Source organism: Furipterus horrens, unplaced genomic scaffold, assembly GCF_987537825.1.
Source record: "Furipterus horrens unplaced genomic scaffold, mFurHor1.1.pri manual_scaffold_11, whole genome shotgun sequence".
In the NCBI taxonomy this organism is placed as follows: Eukaryota; Metazoa; Chordata; class Mammalia; order Chiroptera; family Furipteridae; genus Furipterus; species Furipterus horrens.
In genome coordinates this window covers 79,349,509-79,367,677 of record NW_028327181.1, presented here as the reverse complement: position 1 = coordinate 79,367,677, position 18,169 = coordinate 79,349,509, and the positions used below count along the sequence as shown (strand labels likewise).

At 46.1% G+C, this 18,169-nt stretch overlaps 2 protein-coding genes and 1 long non-coding RNA gene across 4 annotated transcripts in view; 2 read left to right on the top strand and 1 right to left on the bottom strand.

The window, feature by feature from the left end:
* The window catches only part of LOC149998449 (uncharacterized), a 42,798-nt gene that overhangs the window by 6,138 nt on the left and 18,491 nt on the right, over positions 1-18,169 (bottom strand). The window contains exons 2-4 of one of the 2 annotated variants that reach the window (XR_016514178.1): positions 14,888-15,908; positions 10,414-10,510; positions 5,243-5,565 (exon numbers count right to left, since the gene is read on the bottom strand). This is a non-coding gene — a long non-coding RNA (uncharacterized LOC149998449). Of the gene's footprint in view, positions 1-5,242; positions 5,566-10,413; positions 10,511-14,887; positions 15,909-18,169 lie in introns of those variants that run through there. The other variant, XR_016514177.1, reaches the window with a different exon arrangement.
* On the top strand, positions 680-6,039 carry LOC149998453 (keratin, type I cuticular Ha3-I-like). Its single transcript, XM_090292098.1, has 7 exons — positions 680-1,027; positions 2,454-2,536; positions 3,430-3,586; positions 4,705-4,866; positions 4,960-5,085; positions 5,259-5,479; positions 5,905-6,039. Exons 1-7 carry the CDS (start codon positions 680-682, stop codon positions 6,029-6,031), a joined length of 1,224 nt encoding a protein of 407 aa, XP_090148224.1. The 3' UTR covers positions 6,032-6,039.
* Positions 11,283-16,193, top strand: KRT33A (keratin 33A). The gene is made up of 7 exons (XM_090292097.1): positions 11,283-11,669; positions 12,696-12,778; positions 13,270-13,426; positions 14,647-14,808; positions 14,902-15,027; positions 15,201-15,421; positions 15,622-16,193. The coding sequence occupies exons 1-7, from the start codon at positions 11,322-11,324 to the stop codon at positions 15,737-15,739; spliced, it is 1,215 nt and encodes a 404-aa protein (XP_090148223.1). The 5' UTR covers positions 11,283-11,321; the 3' UTR covers positions 15,740-16,193.

Genomic DNA, 18,169 nt, shown 5'->3' with positions numbered 1-18,169 from the left:
TACAGTCCTCATGTTAGTTTTCTTAATGTCCTGTGAACACTGAGGAAGAGCAGAAATGGAGCCTGAGGGGCTTCTTGCAGCCCCCCACTATGAAAGAGGCTCCCATTGCCTCCATCTGCCTTGGGTGGAATGGCTAAAGGACATTGAACCGCACAGCCTCCTAAGTCCTTTCTGATCTCACCTAGGATTCACTACGCAACAATGAGGTTTCCAGGTGGGCTTCCTGAGATGGCTTTTGTCATGGAGTCCTTATTGAGTATGAGCTGGGTGAGGCCCAGGCCATGCCTTCTTAGGGACAAGGAGGCACAGAAGTTCCTCCAACTTGGGGGGACAGGGGACAGCTGTCAATCAAACTCACCCCCCTGTGAATCAGTATTCCTGTTGGCAGGTAATAGGTTGGTCACTTTGAACTCTTACTTAACCAACCAGCATGATGGGTGAGGAGTCCTGACTTAGCAAGAAGCTAGAGTAAAACATTTTATGAGGTAAAGGACTCATGTGAAGTGGCCAAAAAAAAAAAAAAAGAAAAAGAAAAAATTGGTAAACAGGGTAAATGGGGGCAATGCGTGGCCACCCCACCCACTGCTACCAGAATATAAGGCCCTCGGTGAGGACCAGGACTCACACTGGAGAAAAGGCTTTGACACTGACCTGCAGAGCTCAGCTCCCTCCCAGCACCATGCCTTACAACTGCTGCCTGCCCAACCTGAGCTGCCGCTCCGGCTGCCCCTCCCGGCCCTGCGTGGCCCCCAGCTGCCACAACATCCCCCTGCCCGGGGCCTGCAACATCCCCGCCAATGTGGGCAATTGCGGCTGGTTCTGCGAGGGCTCCTTCAATGGCAGCGAGAAGGAGACCATGCAGTTCCTGAACGACCGGCTGGCCAGCTACCTGGAGAAGGTGCGGCAGCTGGAGCGGGAGAACGCGGAGCTGGAGTGCCGCATCCAGGAGCGGTGCCAGCAGCAGGAGCCGCTGATGTGCCCCAGCTACCAGTCCTACTTCCGGACCATCGAGGAGCTCCAGCAGAAGGTGAGGGGCGGGCACCACTCTGCCAATTTAGTGAACTGTTATCCAAATTTAGCATACTCACTTCTAAAGGGACTTAAGACTGCTCAAAGCTAATGTCGAGAATGATGAAGACATAGACTCCTCCATCAGCTTAGATCAAGTAGTCTTAGAGCATCTATTTGATCGTCCCATGAGGGAAAGATACAGACGAGGTCGGAGGGGGTGGAAGCTAAGACATTAGGTCAAATCAGTCATAGCAATTTTATATCAGATTCTTCAGTTCTAGTATGATATCCTGGTCTTGTTTTCAGAGCCACTAGCATTACAAAAAAATGCACCCAAATTATTTCTCAGATCTAGGAATTTCATTATTGAATTCTCAAATATTTAAAGGCTTTCAAAATTGTCATAATAGACTGTGTACAACAAAAGCCAAAGAGTGCTTGATTCCAAAGCCTCACTAATACGTGCAGACACCGTGCATTCACTAGAGCAGGCATGCGCACGAGTGAGAACTCCTGCTCAGCAATGCAGGGACAGAAGTGGGGATAAGTAAAGAGTCAGCACAGAGGTGGGACTTCACACACAGTGCACATCAGCAGGGGCTTCCCAGAAGAGGCAATGTCTGAGCAGAGTCTGAAGGATGAGCACTGTCAATTGCACAAGCTCTTGATGCTCAGGGGGAGCTACTGTGTACTGTTCTATCGTTCTGGCAAAGTGATGTGAGAAAAGGCCATGTAATTTGAAGGGCCTGCACTCAGTGGCCCACACTTAGTACTAGGCATGGTGTTGGAGTGAGGGATGAAGGACTGAGGTAATCTGATAGGAGAGAGAGAGAGAGGTGGAAATGAACGACCACGGTGAAGGTGATAAGAGGTGTAACTAGTTAGGGGCAGAGTACTTCGGGAGCTCACAGAGGACGTGATCCCCTGTAGGAGATGGGGAAGGAGGGGAATGTGGCTTATGTAAGGGGTCTTGCTAGGTGGGCGACGGCATCCCAGGGCACTTCAGGTGGAGGGGGAAGCTTTGTGCAACAAAAGCCTTGTCCAGGGTAACATGAGGGGAGAGTGGAGAGAGGTCAGCAGGGTGAATACGTGGGTTTGAGGGTAGGCTAACCTGGTGGGCCTGGGATCTTTCTGCATTTAGCATTCTAGAAACCACCTAGTCCTAAGCAAACTGGGGCACTGGTACCCCTATGTGAGGCTTGATACCCGGGATGTGCAATTCCTACAGGAAGCCAGCAGCAGACCAAGGAGGGAAGAATTTGTGACAGAGGGTACATGTTCCCTTGACTGTTTCAGTTTTGAAATGGTCACCTCCATTAATCCTCCTTTCACCTCAAAACTGAATATCTGAGAAGACGCTAAGCTATTTAGAAGAAATAAAATAGCTTTCTACAAGGCACTCTTCTTAGAATAACTCATTTCATAATTAATTCTGGCTCCAGATCCTGTGCAGCAAGGCAGAGAACGCCAGGCTGGTGGTGCAGATCGACAATGCCAAGCTGGCTGCGGACGACTTCAGGACCAAGTGAGAATTTTCTCATCATCAGAGAAGTCTAGTCAGGGGCAGGCTGAACTGCAAAGGGGTGGACTCTGTCCTGGGAGCACGCAGCAGAAGCTGTGTGTGTGCTGCTGGGAGGGTCCTTGCATTGGGTTAGTTAGGTTCAACGTGTCAAAGTCTCCTCACCCAACGGTAAGATCCTGTATTTTAAGCTTTGTTTGAAGGGGCTCAAAAAACCACCCATTCCTGCTCTTTTTCAACTGAATGTCTGGGCCAAGTTGAAAAGTGAATTTCACACTGATTTCTTAGTATAGGTTAGTTACTATCAGCCCATTAAAATATAGGAGGCAAAATCTATTTCAGAGAATCAATCAGTTTTTCTAGGCATACCCATTACAATCACAAAATCCTTTACCTTTTGATGGGACTCAACAGTTGACAATGTAATTTTACCTGTGCCCTTTCTTTATCTTCAGGCCAACACGATGAAGTATTAGTGTGGTTGGTTCCCATTTTACAGATGAGGAAGCCAAGGCTCAGAGAGGTTAAGGAACTTAGCCACAGTCGTAACAACAAGGTTGAATCTAACTGACTTCTAATTTGGTGCTTCTTGGGGGCGTTGGAAAGGAGGGTGGGACAGTCTACACAGCAGACTTACGAAGTTTACAGACTCACTTAAGAAGGCAAGATGACGGGACTTAGGTGACAGAAACCTGTGAATAGGATTCGTAGAACAAACGCAGTCACTATTGATTAGAATGTTCTCTCTGAGCCTCAGGGAAGAAGCAGGTCTTTTTACTCAGCGTGATGATTCTTTTCATAAACTTTGAAAAATTTCAAAATACAGGTCAACCAAGTAAAGCCCAGGAAAAATTCTTCTGCTTTAATCCCCTTTGACCTTTGGCTGTGCGTGTGTGCAGGTACGAGACGGAGCTGGGCTTGCGGCAGCTGGTGGAGGCCGACATCAACAGCCTGCGCAGGATCCTGGACGAGCTGACCCTGTGCAAGGCCGACCTGGAGGCCCAGGTGGAGTCCCTGAAGGAGGAGCTGCTCTGCCTCAAGCAGAACCACGAGCAGGTGAGGGAGTCCCATGCCCAATCTTCCAATATTGAGAGTTCCTAACTCCCCTGCAGAAGGCGGGCCTTTGCAAAAGCACCCTAACGCTAACACAACATTTTGCTGGTTGCTCAAAACATATTGGGGAGATTGCTGGGGAATGAGTCATAGGCCTCCATTAAAAAAAAAAATCTAAAAGAATGTGGTCAGTTGACCTATTTCTACTTGGGACCAGACATGTGGCCAAAACTTCAGACGAAGATGTTTAAAATATTTCCTACTATTGGATAAGATGTTATCTTCAGAATAGATGCCAAATGAATGACTAAGACTGGAAGGAGATAGAAAACTCTTTGTATTTACCATCACATAGATATTAGTATCCAAGCTGGGTGGATGGATAGATGAGAGAAATGAAGGAACTCAGATAATGGTTGGTTCAAACCTCATGGCTGAATGTAATACTAGGAAATCAGATGCATGTGTCAAACATTAGATATTTTTGTCATTAAAAACATCTTTAATTTGTTGATTTTAGAGAGAGAGAAACAAAGAGGGGGGGAGGAGAGGGAGGGAGAGAGAGAGAGAGAGAGATATCCACTTATTTATGCATTCATTGGCTGAGCCTCATATGTGCCCTGACTGGGGATTGAACCTGCAACCTTGGTGTACTGAGAGGACGTGCTAACCAACTGAGCTACCTGACCAAGACAAACATTAGATATTTTAATGAAGAGGAAATAACCCTTAACAGATAGTGTATGATGGTAGAAGACATAAAATCAATATAGAGAAACCAGGTTTATCATTTCTCATTTAAGTAGCAACAATTATAAACCAGTTATCATGCTAGGCTTATCACCGAGAAAAGAGAAAATCAGAAGGAAATGACAGAATCTTGGAATGGGAAGAAAAATTAGCAATCATTTAATCAAGCAGCCTCAGGATATAGGTGAGAAGAGACTCAGACAGGAGGCCTGAATCACATGTGGTAACTTACCTGGGTTTTGCATCAGCTGGGCTTCAACTCATGAATTCTGAATTTCAGTAAAATCCTTTTCTCACCATATTAAATTCCCTCAAAGAGAGTTTATTTTAGATTCTTTCTGTGGGTTCACTCCTTCCCCTTCTTCCACCAGGAAGTCAACACCCTGCGCTGCCAGATTGGAGACCGCCTCAACGTCGAGGTGGACGCTGCCCCCACCGTGGACCTGAACCGCGTGCTCAATGAGACCAGGTGTCAGTATGAGGCCCTGGTGGAGACCAACCGCAGGGACGTGGAGGAATGGTTCACCCACCAGGTGGGCATCTCAGCACAGGGCCACTCAGGACACAAGGCCCCTTGTGGCTCTCAAGACAGAGTCTGATCCCGTCTCTCACCTTTGGTGTCTCAGACCCAGGAGCTGAACAAGCAGGTGGTGTCCAGCTCAGAGCAGCTGCAGACCTGCCAGGCGGAGATCATCGAGCTGAGACGCACTGTCAATGCCCTGGAGATCGAGCTGCAGGCCCAGCACAACCTGGTGGGTATCGTTCAGGCCTCCTGGTGAGAAGTGTGAGGTCGGGGAATCAGAGTCACTGGCCAGCCTTTCGGGTCACGGTCTCCTTAACTCTTGAGGCTGTGACTTGTATGGAACCCTATGGGGTGCCATGTTAGAGGAGCATCTCTGTGACATTCCTTATGTCCCCCACACAGAGGGACTCTCTGGAGAACACGCTGACGGAGACCGAGGCCCGCTACAGCTCCCAGCTGGCCCAGGTGCAGTGCATGATCACCAACGTGGAGTCCCAGCTGGCAGAGATCAGGGGTGACCTGGAGCGGCAGAACCAGGAGTACCAGGTGCTGCTGGACGTGCGGGCCCGGCTGGAGTGCGAGATCAACACGTACCGGGGCCTGCTGGAGAGCGAGGACTGCAAGTGAGTACCTGGCAAGCAGGACATGTCCAGTTCTACTGAAGAATAAAATAGGAATTTTGTAGGTCAAGTTTCAGAAGCCAATGTGTCTGTAGAGATCAGAGGTTTATATTATAGCAGGGGAAAGTAGAGGGTATTTGTTGCTACCATTTCCTGGCCTAAAGGTATTTTCTGGTCCAAAAGAAATTGAGAAACTTAACTTCCCCAGGATTCCAGGGTTACAGAGGGAGGGCTGGGGCTGCACCATGAGTCTTTGCTCTTCTCTGCCACCACTGTCTCTGGTTTGTAAAAGGAGCATTGGGACAGGCATGGCTTCCTAAGATGTCAGAGAATGAATTTTACTTGTTCCCACGTTAACTTGGGTTGAACCCCTTCCTTGGTTTGTTTGTTCTTAATTATGCTGACAAGCTGATGATTCTGTGTCCCAGGCTGCCCTGCAACCCCTGCGCCACAACCAACGCATGTGACAAGCCCATCGGGCCTTGTGTCATCAATCCCTGCGCCCCTTGTGGCCCCCGAACCCACTGTGGGCCCTGCAGCACCTTCGGGTGCTAGACATTCTGTGCCAGCAGGAGAATTGCATGAAGACAGAAGGACCACCGATGGACCAGCCCCGTTTCTCTGACAATGATCACCACAGGAGCCCACCCCAGGCATCACAGTCAATCATGGGAAAAGAGCATACGTCCAGGGGAGGGCTGGCTCTCAGCCCAGCCTGCCCACTCCTCTTCGTTCAAGGAAGCTCTCCTGTAGTTATTCTGTGACCTGAGGGTCCGACAGGTTTGGGCCATGCAGGTGTCATCTGAGATGTTCTGTGGTTCTCTCTGTTGCTTTGACCTTTTCTTGCAGTTCCCCAGTCCCTTTGCACACCTCCTAATAAACTTTCCTCTTGCAAAGCAGAGATGATGTGTATTCAATGCATATGTGAATCTTATAAACCCCATTGAAAGCTTAGGCAGACTGCATAGTAGAATCCTCTCCCTAAAGGTCATCATCATCATTAATTAATAATCATTAAGTGCAATGAGGGCCAGCAGGAAACCAGTGGGACCACGAAGGCAAAAGGACCTTATCTAAATATGATAAACACATTCATTATGGGATCTTACTCAGTAAATTACAACAGTTACTATTTCTAGAAAGTTCCACACTTTCTTTTCCAAGTACCTACAAGAAGAGGGACAGGAGCTAACATTCATTGGACAGCAACCAAGTACCAGGAGCTGCATGACTAACTTTTTCTCTTACTTGATAGTAACAACTGTGGGGCTGAACCAGAGCTCAGGCTCTGAGTGTCAGTCACACGTGAGCTGTGACTATGTGAGAATAAAACCAATTTCAAACAAGCACAGAGTTGATACATCCTTCAGAGTTGTCACCTGGGGGGAGATGATGCTATGTACCTCAAGCATCTCTTGAAATTCTCTCCCAAATACCACTGTCTTTTGGAATTTGTTGCCATTGCTGAAAAGCCTGTTGCTAATCTAACTGTGGTTCTATTGTTGATAATCCTTATTTTTAAATCTCTCTTCGACTGTTTCTAAGATCATCTCTTTGCTTCTAGTGTTGTGTGGCTTCACTGAATTATGTCTAGAAGTGGGTCTTTGTTTTCCTACTGAGGACTGAAGTGCTTCTAGAACTGATTCATGTTTTTTAGTGCTGGTGGAAAATTCTCAGCCATTAGATTTTTTGAATATTGCTTCCGTCCTATTCTGTTTTATCCTTTTGAATTATTTTCAAAATAGTTTTAACAAAGTATAATTCATACCATAATATGACATTAATATGCCATAAAATTCACCTATATAAAATATACAGTTTGGTGATTTTTAAATACATTGATAGGATTAGGTAACCTTTACCACAATTTTAGAACATTTCATCAGCCCCACCCCCCAGGCCTAGGCAACCCCTATTATAGTCTCTATAGATTTGCCTATTCTGGACATTGTCTATAAATGGAATCATACAATATGTGTTATTTCGTGACTAGCTTTTTAAAATACAGCACATTTTAAGTTTAGAACCCAGTAAAAAACAGTTCTGCTTTTTCTTTAAATAAAAATCTTCCTGTAACAATGATTATACTTTTTTTTTTTTTTTTTTTTTACTTCACCTTTTCATTAAGGGCCAGTCTTTAGAGAAATGTGGCTTTTTCCAGTGGTCTGAGTTCCAACTCTCTCAAAAAAACCAAGACCTTGTCTCCTGCCCCTCATTTCTCTAGTCTAATTTACCTTTTCCCTTAGACCCTCCCTCTAACCACAAACTCTGCATGGGAGCTTCGGCAAGTTACCCCCGTTCTGGGTCAATGTTTTCCTATTTGCAAAACAGAAGAGTTGGGTTAGTTAGCTGCCTAGGTCCTTGGTAGTGCCAAAATTCTAAGATTCTAGACTTCATATGACTTAGACACTATTTGCAAAAAAGGAATTCTATTATCATATATGTGGGTGAGAAATCCACTCTAAGGATGTCGCTCAGTGAGGTGAGCCTAATACCCAGTCATCTTGGGCTGTGGGCTGCCAATCAATTGGGAGACCTTTTGTCTAACGCTTGCTCCTCTTGGCATTCTCTTCACCTGAAGCTCAGCCCCACACCCAGTCCATTCACGGGCTAGAGGCTGTTTGCTCTCATCGAACCTGAGTTTCCCATCACCACTTCTGAAGGGCTCCCTTTTGGAATCAGCAGACTCAGCAGCTACCATAAGGATGTGAATGCTCATCATGACCAAGTCTTTATTTCCAGAATAACAAGCGCCAGTGCAATTTAACAATTATGTTGGAATAGGAGCCTTGCCTGGGTCCTTTTACAACTCTTTATTTCTTTAGAAGGTTTGGAAGAATTTTCTTTTGGAATTTTTAACATCAATTTTATGTCTTTTCTTTTTTGTGTGCTGAAGTAATACATATGTTTTCAAATAATTTGGAGAAGACAAAAAAGTGTAGAGAAGGGAAAAAAATGCATTCATAATCCTACCATTTAAAAACACCCAGTGTCATCATTGCAGTGTGGTTTTTGTATCTCAATTGTCCTCATTGTTAAAATATTATTTTTCATACTGTTATGACTACATGTGTACCTTATTTTGGGTAAGTGTATTGTTCTTCAGTAGGGTCAGTATCATTTGAACAGTTGTGATTCTAAGTTTCTCCAACTGGCAGGATATAATTCTGTATCTGATGGGGTATTATTTTATCTAAGTTGCTTCAAGATGTTGGGATATAATTGTATCATCAATGTAGAAATAATAATTGAAATCAGAGAGGCAAGAAAGGACTTCAGTATTGCTGAATTCTATCATTTCCACATTCACCCTGTATTCATTCTTCAACAAAGCATATCTATGGATAACAAAATTTTCTTTTCCTTTTTTTTCTTCACCACTTTTAATTTCTGTCCCCAGGCAACAGCAGATCAGAATGGTTGTGAAATTATTTAATATTTCTGCAGCATGGTGATGGGGACTGGGAATGTGGGGATGGGGAAAGCAGATTTGGATTCTAACTATAAGACCCTAAGCAAGCCATTTCTTCATTCTGAGCCTCAGTTTCCTCATTTGTAAAATGAGAGCATTGGATGAAATAATCATTAAGATTCCTGCCATCACTCTTGTTCCATGATTTTCTCTCTTTTAATAATTCTGTCATTTGAGATCTACTTTAAGGGGTGGAAGGGAGGAAAGGAAGGGCCAAGTGCAAAGTAGTCTGGTTTCTGACCTGCAGCTGTGGCTGAGGGGCTTGGACTCCGCTGTGAGCACCTTTACCTGAGTTCTGCCCTGTCCCCTGCTAGGACGATAGTAAGGAGCCCCTCCTTTCTCTGGGTGATGTCTCCGGGCACACAACTGAATTCTCTCCTCAACACATCTCTTTAGGATATGAAATAAGTTTCACGCTACGCCTTGCAACAAAACAGAAGTTACAGCATGGACAGTTCTGAGTGCTTCTGCGTCTTGGGTAATTGTTCCTACATTACCAATTATTATGAATTGTCAGATCCAAACAAGCCTGATATCTTTAAATTGCTTGAAGTATATTAATTAGTGCAACAAAATCTGTATTGTAAGGGCAAAGCTCAGAAGCTCCATAGTCAGGTGTACAAACTGATTGTGGCAGGACTTCTCTACACAATAAACATCTCAGTTCAGGGTGTTTAAAGTCTCAGTTTACCAAAGTTCAACGTGGGTGTTATTTTAAGAGCACAGGTGCTGTGTACCGTGTGTGTCCCAGGAAGGGTCCTGGCAACTTGCTTTTCAGCTTATCCAAGACCCTCTCCATGGTTCTGATCTTAAAGAGCCCCTTTGCCACACTTGACAGTTTTGACCTTCATCTCCACTCTGAAGTTCTCCCCTCCATTTCTCCCTGGCTCTTTTCTTCATCCTGCTCTCTGGTTGGGGAATTTTCTGAAGTTTGGCCTCAGCCCCTTGTGGATCTTCTCCTTGTGGCCCTCCCTTGGCTCATTGCTCTAATACTTACATCTGCACTGGGATTATATCTGTCATGAATTCTAGTCAGTTCCAAGGACCTGTTGAAGACTTCTCTGTTCCTTCAAATGCAACTCATCAAGAATAAAACGACATCACTCTTCTCCCTAGAACCTTCAATGGCTCTCCACTGCCCCTAAGATAAAGCCTAAAATCAAGGGGATGTAAGTTCCTTCATGCCTTCAGAAAACTCAACTAGAGAGAGAGGTAGACACATAAGTCATGACAATGCTATGTTCAAGGTGAGCTGAGAGACTTGAGAGGAGGTTGAGAGGATCTGTCAGAAGTTAGGAAAGGAGGTAGGTCATTTGTATCTACGTAGCAGCAGGGGAGGATGGAAAGAATCTGCTTCTTCTCCACCTTCATCTATCACTCTCTGGATCACACCATCCCTATTGAGCTTCTCTCAGATCTTCTGATTCAGGTCTGAAGAAGTTAGGGAAGGAGGTAATTCACTTACTTGTGTAGCATAGTGTGATTGAAAGAACAGAGATCCATGCTGCCGTCCTGGCTTCACAATATATTAACTCTCACCATCTATGTCTCCATTTGCACATCTGTAAAATGGGAATAATATCATTTAACCTTAAAGGGTCATGGTGAGGAGTGAATGAGATCATGTTTCTGAACAGTGTCTAGTACCACCTTGGGCCTGTGCAGGTGTTCACCAGATGCCAGCTCCTTCTGACCACAGCCCTGGTCTTACCCCGTTCCTCACAGTGCCCTGTATGAGCCACAACATTGGCAAATGTCTGTCATCCAGTTGATGGACATCATCATCGTTGTGGATGGCGCCCACTGTCTCAGGAAACAGGGCCACTGGGAACCAGGCTGTTTTAACTGTTCTAGGGGGATCTTTTCCTCTTTCTGAGAACCATGAACTTGGAATCTGGCATTTGAAAGTCTGACCTAGCCAAACATACACAGCTAGGAGATAAGGTTTTCGGTCTTAGTGAGAGAAGCCACAGGCTTGCCAAGGAGTCAGGCTGTGAAGCTGGAAGCAAAGGAACAAGGGTGTCCCTGGGCCACCACACCTCACTAATAAAGACCAGGGCGTTCATGAGGCCAGCTCTTTGAAGCCACATTGTGAAGCTCTTGCGGCACTGACGCACAGCATGGCAGAGGAGTTCTGGGTTAGGGAGAAGCCCCAGTAAGGACTTTTATGAGGTGAGGGACTCTTCAGAGGAAACATGACAAACCAAGAGCAAGGGCTTCTGACAGTCACCAAATAAGAGAAAAAAGGGCTGACTTCCACATCCACACCCTCAGTGGGGAGGGTATAAAGGCTCCCAGAAGAAGGAGACCCACATGCTCCTTGCAGAACTGGGACTCTGTCTTCAGCCGGGCACCCCACTCTCTCCCAGCACCATGCCTTACAACTGCTGCCTGCCCAACCTGAGCTGCCGCTCCGGCTGCCCCTCCCGGCCCTGCGTGGCCCCCAGCTGCCACAACATCCCCCTGCCCGGGGCCTGCAACATCCCCGCCAATGTGGGCAATTGCGGCTGGTTCTGCGAGGGCTCCTTCAATGGCAGCGAGAAGGAGACCATGCAGTTCCTGAACGACCGGCTGGCCAGCTACCTGGAGAAGGTGCGGCAGCTGGAGCGGGAGAACGCGGAGCTGGAGTGCCGCATCCAGGAGCGGTGCCAGCAGCAGGAGCCGCTGATGTGCCCCAGCTACCAGTCCTACTTCCGGACCATCGAGGAGCTCCAGCAGAAGGTGAGGGGTGGGCACCACTCTGCCTGGGCAGGAAGTTGTAGGGAGGGAGTCTGGAGTCTGAGATACGGTTGAGAAACAAGATGAGCTCTACAGGTGATTGAAACACGGGGTGAAAGCCTGGCTTTTCCATTTGGTTTTCTTGAGGGCCCGTGTTATTCGAGGCCCAGAACTGTTAGGTCTGAATATTTGCATAGTGTTAGTCTATGTGGAAGTAGCAGCACTTTACTTAAATAAGCTGTAATTAAAAGTAGCCTCTGAACACTTCTGTCCATTTGCCAAGCTCTGGAATCATTACCCTGGGGTGAGAGAAAAGACTGATCCCAAGAGGAGAGCTGAGGGAGAGGAACCTTTTGTAAAGACTGGACCATTCTCCCTCCCCCTTCTCTGGACTTTTGACTGTTCTGACCTCTAATTGCTGTCCTCTGTGGGCACCTAATCTCCCCGATGTCACTGTCCTGCCCTAGATGCTCTGGGCTTCTCCTGGTGAGCATTGTCCAGCGAGGGCATACAATGGTTGGCTAAAACCAGAGAGTGAAAACTACCTGTGAGGACATGCTGTGAAGCCGTCCTGGGTGGTCGGGAGGGCTTGGCTGCTTCCCTGGCCCAGCCTCCCTAACCCCTGACCCCCAACCGCTAGTTCATGCACTGATATTCCCCACTGGACTGCAAGTTTCTTGAGGGCAAGATCCAGTGCTTACTCATTTTTGTGTCCTCAGCTCTGAGAACCATGCCAGACATGAAGTTTTTAAAAATAAATGTTACTTAGTATCAGCTTCTCAGCATTGCTTATTAGGAAAGAAAAAGAAAAAAAGATGGCTTGTGTACTGATACTTTTCTTGCCTATTTTGGTGTTCTTTTCAAATTTAGTTTCTTAAATATTGATTGAGCAGGCAGATAGTATTTAATAATTATATATAAGATCCACTCTGGTTTTTTTCATTCTGCTCCTCCCAGCTAAATGAATTAGTAGGAATTGCTGCTGTTTAAAAATAACCCAGCTCACTCCACAATGCTTTGGGTCTCCAGATCCTGTGCAGCAAGGCGGAGAACGCCAGGCTGGTGGTGCAGATCGACAATGCCAAGCTGGCTGCGGACGACTTCAGGACCAAGTGAGTGGCAAGTGGGGCGTTGCCTTCCCTCTCTTCCCTCTGTCCCTGAGCCTTTCCTCACATTGCCAAACATCAACAAAGCCCTTCCTTGGATACTTTCTCCAAGATCTCTGAGGCTCACCAGCACTCAGAGATCTCTTCTCCAGACCAGACTCTTCCTCCTGTGTCTCTGAAGCATGTCACCCCCAGGCTGTGCACAAATCTGCTCCTCTGATTCTCTGCGACACACAGAAGCCAATCACAAGAATGTGGGAGATGGATCAATTTTGGAAATGTCACCATTTTTATGGGCTTTTATCCCCTTAAGTCCACTGGCTCTTTATTTATTAAAAATAATTGCCAGTGCATTTTTCTCTAAGAGCCCCTGCTCGGTGTTAAAAGCCTGATTGAAGGAGATGGCTGTAGAAAGCACAAGCCCCAACTCCCAGGCATCTGAAAAAGCAAACCAGAGTCAGGCCAGGCCTGTCTCCAATGCTCCTTGTGTATCTCAGGCACGAGACGGAGCTGGGCTTGCGGCAGCTGGTGGAGTCGGACATCAACAGCCTGCGCAGGATCCTGGACGAGCTGACCCTGTGCAAGTCCGACCTGGAGGCCCAGGTGGAGTCCCTGAAGGAGGAGCTGCTCTGCCTCAAGCAGAACCACGAGCAGGTGAAGTTCCCTGAGGAGCAACAGGATCGGACCTGCTGAGGCCTGTTTCTAACCCCATGGGGAGAAAGTGAGGAGGAGGCTCAGCTAGCGGGGGAACGTGTCCTCCGAACAAAAAGGGATTTGTCAAGAATGAGTAATATCTAAAAAACCCCGATAGCAGATTAGGATTTTTCTGCCAGAGCCAGGAATGGGCGTGAAGGAAGTTTGGCAACGTGGCGGCCTCCTCTGCTCCCAGGTCAGAGCGGATGGGCTGCAGAGGCCTTGTATTCCAAAGTCTCCATTTAGGAGCTGCAGAGGCGAGCATGAGACCTCTCCGCATGGCAGAGAGGGCTGAGCTGGAAACAAAACCCCTCTCTTTCTTCTCATTCAGAGCTCTTTCTGCTAATCAGAACTGCCTGAAGGAAACACTAAAAAAATGGTCGCCACCACCGCTTGGCTGCACAATAAAGAAGACTGATATTTTGTGCAAACCTTAAATTCCCAAACAATGTCCATGGTGATAGTTAATATTGATCAAGCACATACTGTGTGCCAAATGTTGTGCTAAGTGCTTTAGAACTCTAGAGGTAGTGTTAATTTTTCAGATGAAGAAATTGGGGCTTTTAGAGGCTCTAGAAGCCATAGAGTAAGTGGTAGAGATGAGACCCAATTCAGATCTGTCTGACATCCACCTAAGCCCATGCACCACACAGTGTTGGCTCTGTGAGGAGATCAGCAGTGAAATAAACAAACTTATTTCCTCCAGAAAAATCTATAGTGGTGGAATCAACAAATAGCCATTTAAGTCTATTCTATGCCAGGATGGCAGATTCTGAAGTAAGCATTCTTTAATTCCTTTTTAGCCAGACTCTATCCTTTTTATTACCCATGGGTAAGAATCTAACAAGAGAGGCTATATAGTATACCAGTAAGAACACCGAACTTGGAGTTTGGGGCCCACAGTGTGGTCCGTGGCCCATTTCACCTCTCTAGAGGAGGAGTGGAACACTGAATATGAGGGTGGCAGGAGGTTATGGACTCGAAAGTACTTTGTAAAGTGGAATACACAAATTATCATGAATATAAAACCCAGTTAATGAGAGGAGCAGAGGGAACTGAACTGTTGAAAGCTTACAAATGATCACAAATTCAGGAGATGATCAGGATCCATTGTGACATTAAAAAATTTTAAATCTTTAAAATTTAATAAGTACTGTTAAAATATTTTAATCTTCCACCAGGAAGTCAACACCCTGCGCTGCCAGATTGGAGACCGCCTCAACGTCGAGGTGGACGCTGCCCCCACCGTGGACCTGAACCGCGTGCTCAATGAGACCAGGTGTCAGTATGAGGCCCTGGTGGAGACCAACCGCAGGGACGTGGAGGAATGGTTCACCCACCAGGTGGGCATCTCAGCACAGGGCCACTCAGGACACAAGGCCCCTTGTGGCTCTCAAGACAGAGTCTGATCCCGTCTCTCACCTTTGGTGTCTCAGACCCAGGAGCTGAACAAGCAGGTGGTGTCCAGCTCAGAGCAGCTGCAGACCTGCCAGGCGGAGATCATCGAGCTGAGACGCACTGTCAATGCCCTGGAGATCGAGCTGCAGGCCCAGCACAACCTGGTGGGTATCGTCCAGGCCTCCTGGTGAGAAGTGTGAGGTCAGGGAATCAGAGTCACTGGCCAGCCTTTCGGGTCACGGTCTCCTTAACTCTTGAGGCTGTGACTTGTATGGAGCCCTATGGGGTGCCATGTTAGAGGAGCAGCTCTGTGACATTCCTTATGTCCCCCACACAGAGGGACTCTCTGGAGAACACGCTGACGGAGACCGAGGCCCGCTACAGCTCCCAGCTGGCCCAGGTGCAGTGCATGATCACCAACGTGGAGTCCCAGCTGGCAGAGATCAGGGGTGACCTGGAGCGGCAGAACCAGGAGTACCAGGTGCTGCTGGACGTGCGGGCCCGGCTGGAGTGCGAGATCAACACGTACCGGGGCCTGCTGGAGAGCGAGGACTGCAAGTGAGTATAAAACTAGTTATACTTTCCTTGAGGGAATATGAGGTTGCTGGGGGTGAAAAGTCTTCTTGATGGAAATGAATTTATAAAGTCAAGCTTTTGGAGGATAATAAAAGAAGAAAGATATAAACAAAGTGTGTTTAGCATCTTCCTATTTCTTCAGCTCATTTTACCCTAACTTGCCCCGATGGTTTTGTCTTCAGGCTTCCCTGCAACCCATGTGCCACAACCAACGCATGTGACAAGCCCATTGGACCCTGCGTCTCCAATCCTTGTGCCCCACATGCTCGGTGTGGGCCTTGTAATACCTTCGTGTGCTAGAGGCATCGATGCCAGGAGGAGGACAAGGGCTTCAAAGTCACATCTTAACTCTATTTCATCCAAATATCTCCAATAGTGACCACTTTGGATAAAGGAAGACACTTCTATCAGCACCAGCTTCCAGGGTTCACCTCTAGTCTTCTGCTGAACTTCCTGGCTTCATTCTTTACTATAAGAGACAGCAGAGTCCACTTACTGTCTCTGTCTTCTGAGACACATAGAGAAATCTATGACAGGATCATGTAATATCTATTATCACAGTTATGCATTTGCATAATGTGTTGTGCTTTAACAGGGACTTATCTAGATGTGATTTTAAAACAATTACATTAAATGTGGCATTGCCGATGGGCACACTAGGAAACTAAATATAATTAGAAGAAATATTGCTTGTCACTCTTTTGGTCTTTAGAGATGCAATAAAAGATCCCTTGTTAACCTAATAAAATCTTATTCTGGCACAAAAGGGATAATTGTCCTTTTTGTTCATAAATTCTAAAATTAGGTATCTTGTAGAAGTAAACAGTAACCATGTTCTTCCATCAGATGAAGGGGTCGTTCACCCCACTACATGGTCTGTGACTTCTATGGAAGGAGAAGTCTCCACTAGACATCACGCACCCTCCGATGTGGCTTTCATGTTTGGGAAGAAGGTGGTGGGAAAGGAATGGCAAAGCCATGAGAGCACCTGCAAACAGTGTCTGTCAGAGTCCTCAGAGGGAATATGTGAGAGAATCACAGGAACAGGCCAACAACAGGACGAAGTGGATCTTGAGAGGGAGGCTGCGCCTCTTGGCAACATAAAATACTGTAACCTGGAAAGAACAGGGAAAAATATACTCAGCCAACAACTATCTTCCTGCCCTTGGACATTGTGCTCCTGGTTGGCTGGTTTTCAGACTCAGACTGAATCACACCACCAGCTTTCCTGGTTCTCTGGCTTGTAGATTATGGGACTGCTTAGCCTCCATAATCATATGAACCAATTTCCACCAAAAATACCTCATCATATATATATTAAAGAGTGAGCCAATTTCCATAATAAATCTCATTATATATAATAAATCATATATTATATATATATATAACAAACCATATATTATATAATAAATTATATATATAACAAACCATATATTATATAATAAATTATATATATATATATATTCCTCCCCTCCATTGGTTCTGGAGAACCCTGACGAATATGTGGAAGGAGAGTGCCAAGTGGTGGCATGTGTGTTCCAAACACAACATATAGGCCTGGGGAGCTTTTCCTGGGAATGGAGATGAGTGTGCATTCAACATGGACCATCTTTTCTGGTTCTCACACTTCCCTGACTTCAATGAACCTGGAGGCATTAAATTAAATTTGCCTTCAGGGCCAGCTCAGAAGGCTTCTCTCCTCCTTCCTTCAACTTTCTTGCATGGGAGGAAGAGGATGGAGGGGAGAGGGAGGGTGGGGGAGAGAGGAGCAAAACATAGAGTGAGAATGTAATATATGACTCAGCTAAAGGGTTTTTAGTAAACCTCAGGAAATGGCTGATACCAGATACATCTTGGTTTTGTTGTTGGGAAGAAGGGAGAGGGAAGAGGCAGAGGACAACGGCTGTAGGCCCTTAGCATCCCATAGATTATAGAAAGAATTACCTGGGAGAGAGAGACTGTACATTATCTCTTATCCCCATGCTCTTCTTAGAAGAGCAAGTATTCCTGTTGACATACTCTCCCCTCAAACCTGGACCAATTTGTGACTGCAGAGGAAGTGACACTATGTGACTTTTGAGGATCATTCATGAAAGGAAAAGCAACTTCCACCTGGTTCTCCTAGGATGCTTGAGACCCAGGTATTGAACCATGAGGAAGCCCAAGCAGCCTTCATGCCTTTCCAGATGATGCCCCAGATATGACAGAACAGAGACCAGCCAATCTGCTATGCCTTTTCAGAACTTCTGATCCACACAATCCGTGAGCATAATAAAATGTTGGTTGATTTATAGCACTATAGGTGGGGTGTCAGTTATGTAGCAGTAGAGACAAGAATAAGGACTTTCTCTGGGGCTTCTAGTTTGTCTTCGCCTTGGGTAGGAACCAAATGAAAGCATCAGTTACATCTCTATTTTCCAGCATCCATGAAATTCTAAGGGGGTCTAAATAGGGCTGACTTTCTTTGGTCAGCTGTATTTCTAATTGTAACAGTGGCTGAAATAAACATAATATACTAATCAGGTGGTAATTACAGAATAGCCTGTACTTAACAAGCTCAGAAGATTCATGTATTAAAAGTTTCTTTATAAGTATTTTGTAGATATTAGCAGTTGCACCTCCTGCTTAACCAAGAAATAACCCTGACCACAAGAGCTGGAAAAGCACCAGTAACTCATATCAGAAGCAGCAGAAATGCTGCCTCTGAGTCCTGTTCCCAGATGTCAACAG

What these genes read in the sequence shown, in the direction of transcription:
- KRT33A (XM_090292097.1), top strand. Translation starts at nt 11,322, where the DNA reads ATGCCTTACAACTGCTGCCTGCCCAACCTGAGCTGCCGCTCCGGCTGC. An exon ending in GCGGACGACTTCAGGACCAA is followed by an intron (nt 12,779 to 13,269) that starts GTGAGTGGCAAG and finishes TGTGTATCTCAG; the next exon opens with GCACGAGACGGAGCTGGGCT. An exon ending in TCAAGCAGAACCACGAGCAG is followed by an intron (nt 13,427 to 14,646) that starts GTGAAGTTCCCT and finishes ATCTTCCACCAG; the next exon opens with GAAGTCAACACCCTGCGCTG.
- LOC149998453 (XM_090292098.1), top strand. Translation starts at nt 680, where the DNA reads ATGCCTTACAACTGCTGCCTGCCCAACCTGAGCTGCCGCTCCGGCTGC. An exon ending in TCGAGGAGCTCCAGCAGAAG is followed by an intron (nt 1,028 to 2,453) that starts GTGAGGGGCGGG and finishes TTCTGGCTCCAG; the next exon opens with ATCCTGTGCAGCAAGGCAGA. An exon ending in GCGGACGACTTCAGGACCAA is followed by an intron (nt 2,537 to 3,429) that starts GTGAGAATTTTC and finishes GCGTGTGTGCAG; the next exon opens with GTACGAGACGGAGCTGGGCT.